Below are 17,410 nucleotides of genomic sequence, written 5' to 3' on the forward strand. Positions count from 1 at the left end.
TGGTAAGAAGAGCAGGGCTAGGGGCTGGAGCGATAGCACAGCGGGTAGGGCATTTTCCTTGCACATGACCGACCCAGGTTCAATTCCCAGCATCCCATATGGTCCCCTGAGCACCTCCAGGGGGAATTTCTGAGTGCAGAGCCAGGAGTGCTTCGCAGGGTGTGATAAAAAAAAAAAAAAAAAAAAAAAAAAGAAAGAAAAAGGTAAGGGCTAAAGAGATAGTACAGGGGATAAGGTGCATGTCTTGTGGCCGACCCCCATTCTTCCTGGTAGTACTAGGGGTCCACTCCTGGCTTGGTGCTCAGGAGTCACCCCTAGTGGTGCTCAAGGGACCATGAGGTGCCAGGAATAACACCTAGCATGCAAAGCATGTACTTCAGCCCTTTGATCTATTTCTCTGGGTCCTGCATATTTCCCATCAACACTTCAATAATAATTTCCCAAAAACTTCTTTGCATTTTTTCAAAACTTTCAAAAATATTCATAAGAGTATATGGTTTATTAAAAATATATAATCTCTATAAAATCTTCATCCAGATTCCTCAGAGAGGGGCAGAGAGATAGCACAGGGAGTAAGACATTTGCCTTGCATGCAGCCCTCCCTGGTTCAATCAATCGGCATCACAGCATTGGGAGTAAGCCCCGAGCACAGCCTAGTTAGTGTGGCCCTGAGACCCCCCACTTTGCTTGATTTTGCTGAGTATAATCAAGCAAAACCCCTCACTGAAGATTTTCAAGTAAAAAGAACATAAGCTCCGTCAGGGAAAGTGGGAGCTGGTGGTGTTCCCAGCAGTCCCTGCATCACTAAGGCTTTTCCCACACAGTGGACAGTTCAGTCTTGCTGATGTGGCCCCAACCAGCCTCAGGATGGAAGCTCCACTGAGGGAAACTCCACACGGATCCTGCCGCAAAGAGGAAGGGGACTTGGGGGTGATGAGATTCAGCTCTGGGGAGATCTTCTGCTCACAGAACTCTATGGCTATGGCTTCCGTGCAATACTGTGAAAAGTTCTTTTCATCTAGTTCACTTGGAAAAAATGGTACATTATGAGCAGAGATCATAGGTCAAAGGCTAAAGTGCATGCATGTTTGATCCTGGCACCGCAAGGTTTCCCAACCACAGGGGAGCAACTCCCTAACCCAGCACCTCACCAGGGAATGTGGCCTCCTAAATAAAAAAACTTATTGACATAAGTGATGAAAAACTGGATAGTGCGATCATGCTGAAGTTACTGGCAGTAGAGTATTCAGTAGCTGAAACTCTTTGTGTCCTAGAGTATCTACAACACAAAGAAAGGGAAGAAGGAACTGCCAAGGCCAGTGTAGCAAGCTTCTGAAAACATACAGATAGGCTAGTCAAGCAGAATTGAACACCCCACACCCCCAGCCAGCTATAAGTGACTATTGACTTGCTTATAGGGAGCAAGTGGGTTTTCACAGTAAAACCTAATTATGACAAGTTGGCAACGATGCAACTTCTGGCAGATATCTCTCTGGACTTAGTTACTAAAATACTAAATTACAGAAATCCAAAACTGAGAGGCCGCTAAGTGTGGTCACTCGACCTCATACCTCTTCATCCTCAGCAATGGAAAACAAATTATCTAATGCTTCCTTTTCAGCAGGTCTGACTTTAGGGGAGAGACTCTCCAAACAATAATAGTGAGTTTTGTTGAAATATTGTATGCAATCAAAGTAAAAGTAAAGTGAAATTTATTAGTTACACAGGCGGGGGGGGGGGGCTTAGGGTGGGGGTCTAGGAGCGTGGGGGGGTTTGGGGTGGGAGGGGGCGGGGTGGAGCTATACTGGGATTCTTGGTGGTGGAATATGAGCACTGGTGAAGGGATGGGTATTCGAGCATTGTATAACTGAGATTTAAACCTGAAAACTTTGTAACTTTCCACATGGTGACTCAATAAAAAATTAAAAAAAAAATATTTGGTGGAAACTCAAAAAAAAAAAACCTAATTATGAACACAGATGAACTTGGAAGAGCTTGCCTCATCAACACCTTCTAAAATCATTAGAATAAAAGGTGATTTCTTGACTAATATGGTAGTAGATGTTGTACTTGCTATTAAATATACAAATATGAGGACTAAAAATACTTTGTGGGAGCCCTGGGATCGATCCCTACTTGCAATCCTCTGCTCCATGATGTCCCCTGAGCACCAGTGTGAGTGGTCTCTCAGTCCCAGCACTGAGCCAGGACTGGGATCCCAGAATTAAAATTAAAATCCCAAAATTAAAATTAAAAATAAAGGGCATTACTAAGCTTCTGAAACGACTATTCTGTTAACCTGTACCCTATGTAGGTTGACCTTAAACAATCATTTTACAATTCCCAAGGGTACACGTATTTCACACAATCATTACATTGGGGCCAGGGGAGGTAGGGAGACGGCTGAAGGAATTAGACCACCTATGGGAGCCCTGGTTTTGATTCCCAACATTTCCCCAAGCCCCACTGGGTGTGACAAAAAACAAAAAAAAACCAAGTGCCTCAAAATTACCAGCACATCCCAGAACAGAACCTAGTATAGGAGAAATATGCTCCCACCCTAGCACTCCCTCAGGCCTTGGTCGTGGTAGACATCACTCGTGCATCCAGACTCCACCTGCAAAGCTGCCACGGCATCGGAATCCTCAACACCAATCTACAAGGAAAATCTCTAACCGCTTCAGAACTTGGAACATCAACTGGTGACATCAGTGATGTTAACCACATGAAACAGCATAGTATTTGGACATAAGAGTATTTGGACACAAGCGATTTGGATACAAGCGATTTTTTAAGTCTGGGGAATACTGAGTGACATTATCTCAAAAAAGTCATTTCCTTTTTTTTTTTTTTGCTTTTTGGGTCACACCCGACGATGCACAGGGGTCACTCCTGGCTCTGCACTAGCTCAGGAATTACCCCTGGCGGTGCTCAGGGGACCCTATGGGATGCTGGGAATCGAACCCGGGTCGGCCGCGTACAAGGCAAACGCCCTACCTGCTGTGCTATCACTCCAGCCGCAAGTCATTTCCTATTTAATGGAGGTTAAGGTTAATCAGATTAAACATGTCTGAGTAGGGTCCAGAGCAGTGGGTAGGGCACTTGCCTTGCATGTGGCCAACCTGGGTTCTACCCCCAGCATCCCATATAGTCTATATTTAGGAAGAAGATCCAAGTCCAGTGTTAAGGGCTAGAGCATATGTGCTAGGAGGCCCCAAACTTGATGCCCAGCATAGTCCTTCAAATACTGCCACATAGTCCTTCAAATACTGCTGAGCATTTCCAGGGATAATCCCGGGGCTCCCCAGCACCAGAGCCTGAGCAGAACCAAATGCCAGGGCATTTGGAGTATTAAAGCATCAGGAGTATTAAAGCATTACTCCCACCCCAGTAATCATTATTATAGATGGGCTGGAACCACCTACAAGGCTGCCTTTCCAGTCACCGCCATCAGCCAAGGAGGACCACCCATCCCTCTAACTCCTCTTCCTCAAAAACTTATCAATTCCCAAGCTTGTATCTCAGACATTGGACAGAATTTTGAGTCTCAAAGATCACCAATTTTATGAGTATTTTGATAGGTGGTTTTAAAGCTTGACTGAGTACATAGTTGCCTAATTCTATCTTTAAATGGGTTCTAATGTACAGGCACTGTGACAAGAATGACTTTCAGTATCTATTACCTATTTAGACATGTTTATTTACTTTGGTTTTTGGCCACTCAGTCCTCAGAGGTTACTCCTGGTGAGGCTTGGGGGACCATATATGATACTGGGGATCAAACCCACATTGGTTGCTACCAGGCAAGTACTCTACCTGCTGCACTATTGCTCTGATTAAACATGCAGACATGTTTAATCTCATTAATCTTAATCTTCACTAAGACTGCACTCATTTGTGGAGTATAGAATAACATCAGGAGACTGACACCCAAGGACAGTAGATACAAGGGCCAGGAGGATTGCCCCATAGCTGGAAGACTGCTTCATGAGCGGAGGGGAGAAGGCAGATGGAATAGAGAAGGGATGATTAAGAAAACGATGGTTGGAGGAATCAGTCAGGAGGGAGATGCGTGCCAAAAGTAGGTAACGAATCAAGTATGATGACCTCTCAGCGTCTGTGTTGCAAGCCATAATGCCCAAAAGTAGAGTATGGGGAATATTGTCTGCCATGGAGGCAGGGGAAGGGTGGGAAAGCGGGGGTATACCCAGGATATTGGTGGTGGGAAATGTGCACTGGTGGAGGGACGGGTGTTTGATCATTGTGTGATTGTAATGCAAACATGAAAGCTTGTAATTATCTCAGTGATTCAATAAAATTAAAAAAATCTTAACCTTCATTGAATATGAAATTTCGTTGAGGTAATAGTTTACACGACTGTGGAAGTTTCTGTTTTCAGATGTTCTCTGCTGGATCTTCAGTTTGGCTTCCAGAAACGGCAAGTGCCAGTGCCAGGATTTTTTTTTCTTTTTGCATCCCAGGGAAAACTACTGTAAGTTTTAGAGGCCTAATTTCACACATCTCCCATGTCACCAACAACTCTGTATACCCTTCCACCTTCCACTGAGCCCGTCCAGGCCCTCTTCCCCTCACTCCCCCATCCACACCTCAGCAATCCAAGGAGAGGCTTGTCTCTGGGTTTGTCTGTCCCCTTATTTTCCTGTATCCTATATAAGCTAAAGCTTACTGGTTACTTGTCCTCCTATTTACTTAGCATAACCCGCTCGTATTCCATGTTATAAAAAGCAAGATTTCCTTTTCTTACACTAAGTTCCCAAAGGAAAAGTATACGTTCCATTGTGTACTGCTGGGCACTTGAGGAGTTATAAACTCAGCTATCAGAAACTCAGGTAAACATGTTTTGTTTTTTTTTTCAGGGGTGGGATGGCTTTCTCAGTGCCAATCAAGCTCAGGGCCTCACACAGCCTTACACTTGAAGCCTTACACTTACATTGTGAAGCCCCATCCCCAATCTTTTAATAAAATTTGGTGCAGGGGAGTGACACACACACATCCAGTATGCTATACTATCTCTCCAGCCCAAACAGAACTTTTATTTTCAGCTGATAACTTAAAAACCACATCCTAAAGCAATCCAGTGTGGTTGGAAAAACAAGGTAAGATATTCAGTTAAAACAAAAAAAAATTATGGGAGCCAAAGAGATTGTGCAGGCATCCCTCAAACACTGCCAAGCAAACACTCTTAAGCAAAGCACCAAGAATAGCTCGACACTGCAGAGGTACCAAAACACTCAAAACCGTATCCTGCCAAAGGGCAAGATTTACAGCTTCTGAATAGTAGGAACTAAAACCCACACCACTGGACTCACAAAACTTCTTTCCACATGGTGTTTTTGTTCATTTTTTAATGAATCACTATAAAATAGTTACAAATTCATACAACGTTCCAACTCCCATCCCTCCACCAGTGCACTTCCCACCACTAATATCCCCCTTATCCCTCCTGCCTGCCTAGCCCAACCCCCCATGCTGCCTTTATGGCAGGCACTTTCCTTCTGTGTTCCTTCTATTGGATAGAGTCAAGCGAGTTTCCAAATAAAGATTTTGCCCAGGGTCAAGGTTAGTTGAAAATAAGCCTTTAGTTTCAACAGCTCAGTCATAAGCTATTTTGTGTGTGCCAAGGACTGGATCAAGGCTCTCATCATTCACGTACAAGACAAATGCTCAAGTACCAAGCTACATTTTCATTTTATTGCAAATTAAAATCTGTCCATGTTATGATGATGAAAGAAACTGAGGATGGTGGGAGGTACTAAGTATGAACATACAAAATTCTTACCATCCACAGGGTGAAATCAGTAGATTCTACATATTCTAAAACCAAGTGGCATAGTGACTTCTTAGGGGGTAGGAGAGTATGAATAAGGTGCACTGCACACAACCGACCATAGTTTGACCTCTGATGCTGCATATTGTCCTGAGCATTACCAGGTATGGCCCAAAAAACAAATAATAAAGTGTGATTTTTTTTTTTGCTCTGGCCCAACAGTAACTTTTCTGAACTCTACACAAAAATAGAAATTCATATAGATTATTACTATGCTCTATCCTAGGTAACACCTTGACTTAGCTATGATAACCAAATCTTTTGGTCAAATACCAATCTAGAAGCTGCTGTTAGCATGTGAACAATGATACAACTGGAGAATACTCTTCAAAATGTGGGATAAACCTCATCCAGATAGGGCTGGAGCGATAGCACAGTGGGTAGGGCGTTAGCCTTGCACGCGGCCGACCTGGGTTCAATCCCCGGCATCCCATATGGTCTCCCAAGCACCGCCAGGAGTAATTCCTGAGTGCAAAGCCAGGAGTAACCCCTGAGCATTGCTGGGTGTGACCCAAAAAGCAAAAAAAAACAACAAAACAAACAAACAAACAAACAAACAAACAAACAAAAACCTCACCCAGAAGAGGTTAGGAGAAGAACAGAGGACCAGGGAAAAAAAAAGGAAAAAAGGGAAAGAAAAAGAATTCTGCATCTTCCCTGGGTTTCCAACCTCCCCACCTATTCTTTCAAACTTGCCAGCCCTCGCTATCTACTTCATATTAGTTCCTTTTCTTGCTCATAAAGAAACAACAGTACCTCTTAATGCAGCCGAACTTCTGGGCAGAAAAGCCACTCAGGCTCTCCCACGTTTACTGTGACCTCTGCCATCTATCTTTATCCAGTTTACGAATTTTTTTTAAATCAACTGACAACGCACACTCAAACCTTAACAACCTTTAACTATGCTGATTGTATTAATATTCAAATAACAAATGGTTATCAACCCCTCAGTATAATCTCAGGTTTTTAAAAGAACCACTCAACTGCAAAAAAAAAAACAGTCCAACCAATACCGAACCATTTATTTTTAACCATGATTTCTGTACATCTGGAGTATGACAGTACTCCTTTTACAAATGGAACCGATTACTAAAGACAAAGACAAAAGCAAACTGGCATTTTGATGTGAACTGGCATTTTGACGTGAATCCATAGGAGTTTAAGCTTCGAATCCAGCCAAGAAGTTTGTTACAATCTCTTTCAGCTTAGCATCTGACTGCTCTGAGATCTTTCCATCAGCCCTATTTGGAAATAAAAGCAGATCATCAGTTCAGATCTGACCAAAAAGAACTTTAAAAAAATATTTTTATCTTAAAAGTTCTAAAAAAATAATTCACCAACTGTGTTCATACCTGATATTACCCAAGAGGGACTGGTGCTGGCTGATGACATGAGACAAGAAAGCATTCTCAAACTTTGTGATCTTGCTGGGCTCCAGTTTGTCAAGATATCCCCTCACACCAGCATAGATGACTGCCACTTGTTCTTCAATGGCCATAGGCGCTAAAGAAAGAAAAAAAGCCAAGTGAGTTACAAACCTCCAGTTAGATGAATTTCCTTTACCCTCCAGAATATGTACGTACACACATGTCCATGTCCATACACACAAACATATAGGCATCCAGCTCCATTAATCTCCTCTTATCTCAAAAGATTTGAAAACTCCACATCAATAATCTATCCCACTTTCCTTCACATTTCCCCCCTTATACTTGACACCCTATTTAATGAGCACTTTGATCATCTGTCTTTTGGGGGGGGTATTATTTGCCAGACTTTGTAACAAGATAGGCATGAACTACAACCAAAAAAGCAGTTTAGTATGGCAAACATTAAGGTTTTTACGTATTACTTATTAGTATTATGGCTATTCCCAGGCTGACACACCACAGAAAGTGATCAAACAAAAAGAACTCACAGTACTGTCCTTGCTTCAGCAACTCAGTCAGACGCACACCACGACTTAAGAGCTGCTGAGTGGCGGCATCAAGGTCAGAGCCGAACTGGGCAAAAGCAGCAACCTCACGATACTGAGCCAACTCCAACTTCATGGTACCTGCCACCTGAATTACAAAGACAGTTGGTTGACACACAAGCCAGGAATACTGACCCAGAGACCTATCCAGTTTGATTTTGAACTTGTCATGTCCCTCCTCTCGCTTATATAAAAGGAGCGAAAAAATCACCTGCTTCATGGCCCTGGTTTGGGCAGCTGATCCGACACGGGACACAGACAGACCGACATTAATGGCAGGGCGGATACCTTTGTAGAACAATTCTGTTTCCAAGAAGATCTAAAATATAAGGAGAATAACAGTTTACAAAAATTAAGTTACTATACCAAAATTTCTAAGGAGGATACTAAGTGTTTTGCCCCACCGAAGTGTCTATGGTAGAGTCCTCTAATATTTCACATCCCACATCAACTTAAAAATTTGTAACATACATAGATGAAATGACATGATCTCTAGGATTTTGCTTCAAAATTATCTAGGAGGGTGGGAGAGCTCATTAGGCTGAGCACTTGCTCTATATACATGAGAGCTAGAGTTGGCCCCTGGCACCACCTGGCTGCCTATACTTGGAACTAATCACCTAAGCACCACTGTGTGCCTTCTCCACCCCTCCACATCCCCCACCCCCAAAATTTATCTAGAAGTGGGGGGGCTGAAAATGGAGCTTGGTGGCAAAGTACACATCCAGCATGTTTGAGGCAACAGCAGCTTCAACCCCCAGCACTGAAGGGTTCAAAAAAATAAATCTAGGAAAGAGATTTGTATTGGATATTAATCAAAATTGAAATACACTATGCCATGAAGCAATCAAATGGTAGGAGACTATCTAGCATTTAATACACTACCTTTAAGATTTATTTATTTATTTTTGCTTTTTTTTTTTTTGTCATACCCAGCAATGCTTAGGGGTTGCTCCTGGCTCTGCACTCAGTAATTACACCTGGCGGTGCTCGGGGGACCATATGGAAATCTGGAAATCGAACCCAGGTCGGCCATGTGCAAGGCAAATGCCCTACTCGCTTTGCTATAGCTCCAGCATCAAGATTTGATTTTTTTTTTTTTTTTTTGCTTTTTAGGTCACACCCAGCGATGCAATGCTCAGGGGTTACTCCTGGCAGTGCTTGGGGGACCATATGGGATGCCGGGGATCGAACCCGGGTTGGCCGCGTGCAAGGCAAACGCCCCACCCGCTGTGCTATCGTTCCGGCCCCTGAAATTTTAATAAAAGGTAAAGCCCAGTAAAACTCACAAATTCATAACTTCTAGTCTCAAGCAATGGCTTGAAACCATCTGAAGTTTCTACAGTTCATCATGAAAGTACCTGTCCGTCAGTGATGGAAATGACGTTTGTTGGAATGTAAGCAGACACGTCACCAGCTTGTGTTTCGATGACGGGCAGAGCAGTCAAGGAGCCACCACCAAAGGAGTCATTCATCTTGGCTGCTCTCTCCAGCAGACGGGAGTGCAGGTAGAACACATCACCGGGATAGGCCTCACGACCTGGGGGTCGGCGAAGCAGCAGGGACATCTGACGGTAGGCCACGGCCTACAAAGCAGGAAGGAGGGATGAAGCACACCAGTTAGAAGTCACTTTTGTCAACTCTGTTGTCTTGTGGTACAAGCATATTCTAAAAACTCATTTCCTCTGACCTGCTTGGATAAGTCATCATAGATGATCAAAGCATGCTTGCCATTGTCCCTGAAGTATTCTCCCATCGAGCAGCCTGAATAAGGAGCCAGATACTGAAGCGGGGCAGCATCAGAAGCAGTGGCTGAAACCACAATGGTGTACTTCATGGCATCTGAGAAAAAAAGAAATTTTAAATTTTACTTTACTCCTTTGAAACTACATGATTTACTACTAAGACTTAACAATTACAGGGCCAGGAAGAAGCACATGGGTTCTAGGCAGGAGGCTTGGGTTACATCTCAGGCACTGCATGGTCCCTTCAGCACCACCAAGAGCAACCCTGAAGCAGCTCCCATACCGACAGGTAAACCCCAAAAAGTATGAAAAAACAAAGCTTCTAATTCAAAGAAACTGATAACATCTTAGTATTTATAGCTCTTTGTTTTTGTTTCACTTACACAACTATCAAATTTAGTTTAGTAGGGACCGAGACACATTTCAGTAAATAGACGGCAGCAGTGGGCTCTCCCATACCTGCATCAGTCAGTCTCTTCACCAGCTGGGCCACAGTGGATCTCTTCTGGCCAATAGCAACATAGATACAGTACAGCTTCTTCTTTTCATCAGTGCCATCATTGAAACGTTTCTGGTTAATGATTGTGTCGATAGCAATTGATGTTTTGCTTTAAAGAGAAATACATATAAATCTTAAAATACCTCATAGCACTTCCCAACTAAAATTTTTACTTATGCTCTCAACATTCTTTCCCCCACCCCCATTATACCCAAAGCAACTCTAATCAACAAACTTCCCAAAGAGCAAATTTTAGTTTAGTCTTACCCAGTCTGTCGGTCACCAATGATCAGCTCACGCTGACCACGACCAATAGGCACCAAGCTATCCACAGCCTTAATGCCAGTCTGCATTGGTTCCCGCACAGAGATTCGAGGAATGATACCAGGGGCTTTCAGGCCGACTCGCCTGCGGGTCTTGGAGCCAACTGGACCCTATTTATAAAGAGACCGCCGAATAATCAGCTCTGGTGCTTGTTAGAAGTTACAAGCAAACCCAATAAATGTTAAACCTACCTTTCCATCAATGGCATTTCCGAGGGCATCTACTACACGGCCCAAGAGCTCCTCACCAACAGGCACATCCACGATGGCACCAGTCCTCTTCACAATATCTCCCTCCTTAATCAACTTATCATTTCCAAACACGACAACACCGACGTTGTCAGGTTCCAAGTTCAGAGACATGCCCTACATGAGACAGAAGTGAACACCAATGAAGCCTGACTTCTCATACAGCAAACACTACTTAATATGAAAAAAAGAGAAGATAGTATTGCACCTTAATTTCACAACAACAAATCTTCCCGTGAATAATACTTTTTTGGGGGGAACCTTTATCTATGGTGACCCTTCCCACAATCCCATAGCTTTCTTACCTTCTTTTCCTCTCTCCATTCTCTTAATTTTAAGGATATTGCCCCCATTATCAAAGACTATAAAACATTAGGACTATTAGGAAATTCTTTAACTTTTTTATTTTTATCTGAGAAGTTCCAATAAAAATTTAACAGCAGTAGGTCATATCATAACCATACTTCAAACAAGATTTTAAATCCCTATTTCAAAAAGAAAGCAAAGAAGTTTTTTCCAGGTGCTTAATCTGGTGACAATAAAACATCTAGAAGTACTTAAATGGAGAACACCATGGAATATCACTGCAATTATAGGATCATTCAATCTAAATCTCATGTTCATATACTGGCGCACCTGCCTGAAACTGAAAATTAAACCCGATATATTTTTTTAATTTTTTATTAGTGAATCACTGTGAGGTACACTTACAGACTTACACCTTTTCATGCTTGTGTTACAGTCATATAATACTTGAGTACCCATCCCTTCACCAGTGCCCATTCTCCACCACCGATGATCCCAGTATCCATCGCATCCCACCTCTGTGGCAGGGGATTCCCTTTTGTTCTCTCTCTCCTTTGGGGTGTTGTGTAAACCTGATTTTCTTGAGTCATACTAGTCACAATTTACGTGCTCAATAAAGATCAAAGTATACTAGTAACTGTATCAAACCACAGGCCTAAAATGTCCCCATAGTTGCAAAAAGTTCACTTGAGCAGCCCTGGACTAGGCAATTGCATCTAAGTGGGAACTTATTCAGTTCTTTTCTTTTTGCAGTGCTGTGTAAACCAGGGTTTTACAAGCCCCAACACACTCCAAGGATAAACTCACAGGCCAGCACGTGCTTTTCACGGATGAGACCTGGTTTTGACCCCAGCCACCAAAATCAAAGTAGCTAAGACCAAAGAGTGCTCAAAGGGCTGGCACACAAATTTGGCATGTGACAGGCTGGGTCTGACTCTGATAGCTCCTTTGCTTGAGGTCAACAGAACTGGACACCTCCCCAACCTCTCAACCTCCGGCAATATGACTCTGTGACCCCAGCAAAAGTAAACCCTGAGCACACTGGATGTGCTCAACCAAAAACCTTTTGGGCTCTTCTGCATCCAGTGGCTCTTTGCCCACACTGGATACAGGAAAAAGAATTGTGGATAACCCTCCAGCCCCTGATCCACGTGGTTATGCTCTGCTTTCCTCCTCTAAGACTCCTATAACATTCCTCACCGAACTGGCCAACTAGGCTCAACCCAACAGAAGTGGACTTGTATCATCAGATCACTTGTGAGAACTATACCAGTAACTCACCTATCAACAGTACTTGCTAAACACTAATAAAACAAATTTTCAGCTGTAGAGAAATAATACGCCATCCTAAAACACCAAAATACCACTTTTGAATTTACCTTTAAGCCTGAAGAAAACTCTACCATTTCTTCTGCTTGAACATTCCTCAACCCATGTACTCGGGCAATACCATCACCAATACTTAAAACACGCCCAGTCTCCTCAAGGTCAACGGAAGTATCGGCTCCAAGAATCCGCTCTTCAAGGATAGATGACATCTCGGCGGTGCCTATTGAGAAGAGTGTTCTAGTGAAAAAATAGTCGGGTCCCAATATTGTTTTAAAAACCATTCTTAGGGCCTGGAGGCTGGAGCAATAGCACAGTGGGTAGGGCGTTTGCCTTGCATGCGGCTGGCCCGGGTTCAATTCCCAGCATTCCATATGGTCCCCCGAGCACTGCTAGGAGTAATTCCTGAGTGCAAAGCCAGGAGTAACCCCTGAGCATCGATGGGTGTGACCAAAGAAGAAAAAAAAAAAACAACAAAAACCCACAAACCATGCCTAGGGCATGTAACTTTGTGATAGAGCATATACCATCTATGCATGAGGCCTGGGATCTGAAGCCCAGCACTCACCACACAGACACTTAAGTCCTACTATCCCAGTGATATAAAATGTCTAGTTTGTAATCATAATAATCTGTAACAAATGTACCATCTGATGCTGGAGAGATACTACAGCAAATAGGGCATAGGCCCTTGTACAAGTTCCCAGGAAAATACATGGTCCCCCCAGCACCATCAGGAGTGATCCAAACCAAAACAAACCAAAAAGAATTAAAAGATAAAATAATAAATGTGCTAGAGAATTAACACAAAGGTTAACATGCATTGCATGCTGGAGCCCAGGTTCAATCCCTGGTATATGATCCTCTTAGCACTTCCAAGAGTGAATCCCAAGGACAAAGGTTTAAGTAGCCTCTAAGCACCCAAAAATCAAATAAGAAAAAAAGGCTCAAACTAATGGTTTATGACCATCAGCGCGTGCACACACAGCCAGTGCAACAGAACAAGATCTAGAGCACACACATGCCAGAACTTAGCACTTGATCCCTGGGTTGTCCCAAGCTCTATCAAGATCGCCACTGAGAGGCAAGTAGTAGCCCTCACTGGGTGTGCTCACAAAATATCCCAGGGAATTGGCTCAAAAGGTTTGCCACCTAGGTCTCCAATCACTGATAGGGTACAACTCTCCCATATTCAAAAAGCAAAAATATATGTAGTGAAAATGCATACTTGTTATGGTTTTATTTTTAAAAGCTTTAATGCATGTCTTAAGAGAAAATCCCCAAAGCTATGCCTCTTCCTATGCTTATCTGCTCGCTTCTCATCAAATCTGCAAGAAGCAAACGCAAAAGACTGCCAGGTACAAATCAGACACCTAAGTCCAATTTCTCAAGTTGCTTTTGAAAAACCTAGAGGTAAAATTACTTTTATCCAAACAAAGAAACTGCACTAACACCAAAGTTCATTTCACCAGAACAAGTGGACCCAAACAAGTGAACCTAAATAAGGCACATTACAGATTAATAACCTGAGATTCTGCAGAACTCAAAATTGAGAAAAATAAATAATCAATGGAAAACTTAAAGACTCCCAACAGTTCTGTGATCTCTGTAACATGTCTTTTCATAAGGACAAGGTGGTAAGTAGTACAGAAGCAGTCTTGGAAATGACTTACCAGTCTTCTGAAGACGAGACTGAGAGGCATGGAGGTTCCTTGCAGCAACAAAGGAGGATCCCAAAGCATTTTTGGAGACCTATTAAGGAAATTTAAAATTGATTTTTTTCCAAACAAGCCTTCATGTAACTGGGCATATTAAAACAAATACAAGCCTTCTTTATTCAAATTACCAGTAAAATCATGACAGAGGTCAGAGAAAAAGCACAGGGATTACGGCACTTGACCTCACGCAAGCCAACCCCAGCGTCCTGAACACACCTTGCAGGAACCATAAGCTCCCAAAGAAACAAAAATCTCGGGAAAACGATTGTGCTTCAAATGCAAGAATACCAATCACACTGGAAAATGCTTTTTGATATATACAGGCATATAGACATATGAAGAGCATTTAGTTTCCTAGGGGAGAAAATGCTATAAAACACTTTTAAATGCGGCTAAAAAGCGACCGTTATCAAAGTGCCTGTACTGTTACACGGTCATTAGAGGCAGTACTTAAACCGAGCCGCAGAAAAGCCTGTCGAAAGATACACCACTGACCTCCTCAACGGGCAAGTCCTCAACAGCTGGACTACTTAAAAAATAAAAATAAAGAGGTAACCAAGGGGCTGGAGTGACAGTGCGGCGGACAGGACCACCCTCCTCCCCGCCCGCCCCCCCCACCCCACCCCGAGATGCTCAGGCGGTTCGATCTCCGGCATCCCATATGGACCTTCGTGCACCGCCAGAGACTTTCCCGTGTGCAAAAACCAGGGAGGACACAATCCCTAAGATTACTGCGAACAGAAACGGCCAGCGCAATTGCAAGCGCCCACAGAGCTAACTCCGGGGCATCAATCACAGCCTCCCTGACATACCTCCAGCTGCTCGCGTATCCGCCAAAGACTTTAAGAAGGGAAAACGTAATAAACAATAATAATAATAATAATCCCCTGCAACGACCTTCCCGCAAGACAAAGCTCGGGGCGCGAACCGCAACCCGCTGAGACCCGGGGCGGCCCGGCCCGCAGCTGCAAGCATATCCTCCAGTGCAGAACCCGGAGGGGAAGAGGGGAGGAGGGGGAGGAGGGCCGGGAGAGCCGGGGCCGGCGCCAGGCCCCGAGGACCATGACCTTCACGGGCGCTCGCCGCCTCCGTTCCCAAGGGCGAACCTCCAAGCGGGTCCGAGGAGGCCAGAAAGCAACAGAAAGCCTCTGGCTGCAGGCGATCGGGGCCCCCGCGAGGGCCTCGGGGGGCTCTGCAGGTGACGAGGTCCCCTGGCCGGGTTCCCGGCGGGCCCCCGACCTCGGGGCCGACCGAGGTGACCTTCAAGCCACTGTCAGCAGCCCCCGCCGCGCGCGACGCCAGACGGGCCGGACAAGCCACGCCGGGCGGCGGCGGGCCCCGGCCTCGTCTCCTCAGCCAGGCTTCGGGGCCGCCCGCGCCCACCCCGACCTGCAGTCCGGGGCGGCCCGCCGATCGCTCGCTCGGACGGCGACACCGAGGTCACCGCGTCCCCCGCACCTCTCCCCTTCCCGCCCCGCACTCTGGGGCCGAGGCACCCCCCACGCGCTGCAGCCGCCCCTGCAGTCCGGCCCGAGCAGCCAACGCTGCAAAGATGGCGACTCCGCCACAGCCCCTCATTCTCCTCAGAGACAGCGCAGCCCCCTCGGCGCCCGCGCGGCCGCCGCCCCGTCCGCTCCCCGCGCTCACCAGCCCGGCCCGCCGAGGGAGGGAGCGGGCCACGGCCGCGGCGACGCGCACGGACAGCATCTTCGCAGCTTCTCTCAGGGGGATCCTCCGCAGCCGCAGCCTCTGCACCGACTGGGACAAAATGGCCGAGCGGCGAGGAAGGTCAAGGCGCCCAGCCCGCCTGACCCGGAAGTACCGCCCCTCGCGCTCACCTCCGGATGTGAATCCCGCGGAGCCGGGATCCTAGTGGGGGCTACGTATTTTTTTAAAGTCGGTTTCGGATTTTGGATTTTGTTTTTGTGTTTTTCAGATTGCCACCCATAAAACGAGTGGTTAGGGCTTGGCCAGGTTTGACCAGTCTTTCGGCAGACGTTTATTTTGGCCGTTCGAGTCGACCTTGTGGTTGCCCCGGCGACCACGTGGGGCGCGGACTTTGAGACGCCGCAGTTCCCAGGTTTCCTCTCGGCTGTCAGAGGACGGACGTTGGCGGAGGCCGGGTGGGGGACGCGGCTGGATTGGGTGGCGTGGGGTCACGGTGTCCGATCCGAGGCTCCAGCAGTTAAATCTGGAAGCACAAAAGGTTACACGCCACCCCCGCTCCGGGGAGCTGATTCGCAGGACTTTTCCGATTATGCGAATTAACACGCAGGTCACCAACCCACTGAATTGGTGACAGGGAGTTACATCGTCCTAGGTGATCTATATGTTAGAGACCTGCCGTTTGGTTCTTTCTGAATATATGTATCAGAGCAAATTGCTTAAAAATTGTATTAAAATAAGGAGCCTAAATAGAATTGTTGCAAATCCCACTGAGAAAAATGGTCCAGAATCAAGTCTCACTACAGATCAGGTTAAGGTTCCGGTTTTCTCTCCTCTGTCTGTCTGGGTTTTCTTTCCTGTGACAATAGAAATTCTACTTTTTCATTTGCACCATCACACACACACACACACACACACACACACACACACACACGTCACCTGAAATTGGTTTGCTAAGCAGAGCCATATTTGAAACGATAAGCAAGCTGTACCATACAGGCTAAGCTAACTGGTGGGAGGCCTGGTTACATCCCCGGGACCCCAGGGACTCTAGGCACCTTATTGGGAGTCCCTGGGGTCCCAGGGATGTAACCAGGCCTTCTACCAGTTAGCTCAGCCTGTTAGGTTGTTTCTCCAATCCCAATTTAATCATTTGCAATAGGTATGTGGCTTGGGGAAGAGTTATTTGGTACCAAGCCTGATGCACAATTTGAAATTAAAGAACAATTGTAGAAAATTGGATCTTTGGTCTACATTTCCTTTTGTACCAGGTCACCTGTCAGCAGTGTTGATATAACTTGAAGTGACTGAAATACCCAATTTGAAACAAAACACTGTGGTCAGGTTCCAAATCAACTATATTATCTGAAACAAGTCACTTATGCTGAATCTGATTTCAAGGTGAAAACAGAAAAGCTATAGTATGTGTCCTTGTATTTTCAGGGTTCCTGTAAGGGTGAAACAAAAACAGGGAAACACGAAAAACTATACACAGTTTAAAAATAAGAAACCCTGGGGCTGGAGCGATAGCACAGCGGGTAGGGCGTTTGCCTTGCACGCGGCCGACCCGAGTTCGAATCCCAGCATCCCATATGGTCCCCTGAGCACCGCTAGGGGTAATTCCTGAGTGCAGAGCCAGGAGTAACCCCTGTGCATCGCCAGGTGTGACCCAAAAAGAAAAAAAAAAAAAACAAAAAAAAAAAAATAAGAAACCCTTTCTGAGTGATAGATGGAGGAATGAACTTTAGGGAAAGCA

At 45.1% G+C, this 17,410-nt stretch overlaps 1 protein-coding gene across 1 annotated transcript; it reads right to left on the bottom strand.

The window, feature by feature from the left end:
• Positions 1-6,844: 6,844 nt before the first annotated feature.
• Positions 6,845-15,791, bottom strand: ATP5F1A (ATP synthase F1 subunit alpha). Its single transcript, XM_004606097.2, has 12 exons — positions 15,637-15,791; positions 13,945-14,023; positions 12,325-12,494; positions 10,583-10,756; positions 10,335-10,501; positions 10,028-10,176; positions 9,514-9,665; positions 9,185-9,409; positions 8,035-8,142; positions 7,767-7,911; positions 7,201-7,351; positions 6,845-7,089 (listed from the first exon to the last, which is right to left on the bottom strand). The coding sequence occupies exons 1-12, from the start codon at positions 15,694-15,696 to the stop codon at positions 7,008-7,010; spliced, it is 1,662 nt and encodes a 553-aa protein (XP_004606154.1). The 5' UTR covers positions 15,697-15,791; the 3' UTR covers positions 6,845-7,007.
• Positions 15,792-17,410: the final 1,619 nt, after the last annotated feature.

Source organism: Sorex araneus, chromosome 2 (genome assembly GCF_027595985.1).
Source record: "Sorex araneus isolate mSorAra2 chromosome 2, mSorAra2.pri, whole genome shotgun sequence".
NCBI classification, from domain to species: domain Eukaryota; kingdom Metazoa; phylum Chordata; class Mammalia; order Eulipotyphla; family Soricidae; genus Sorex; species Sorex araneus.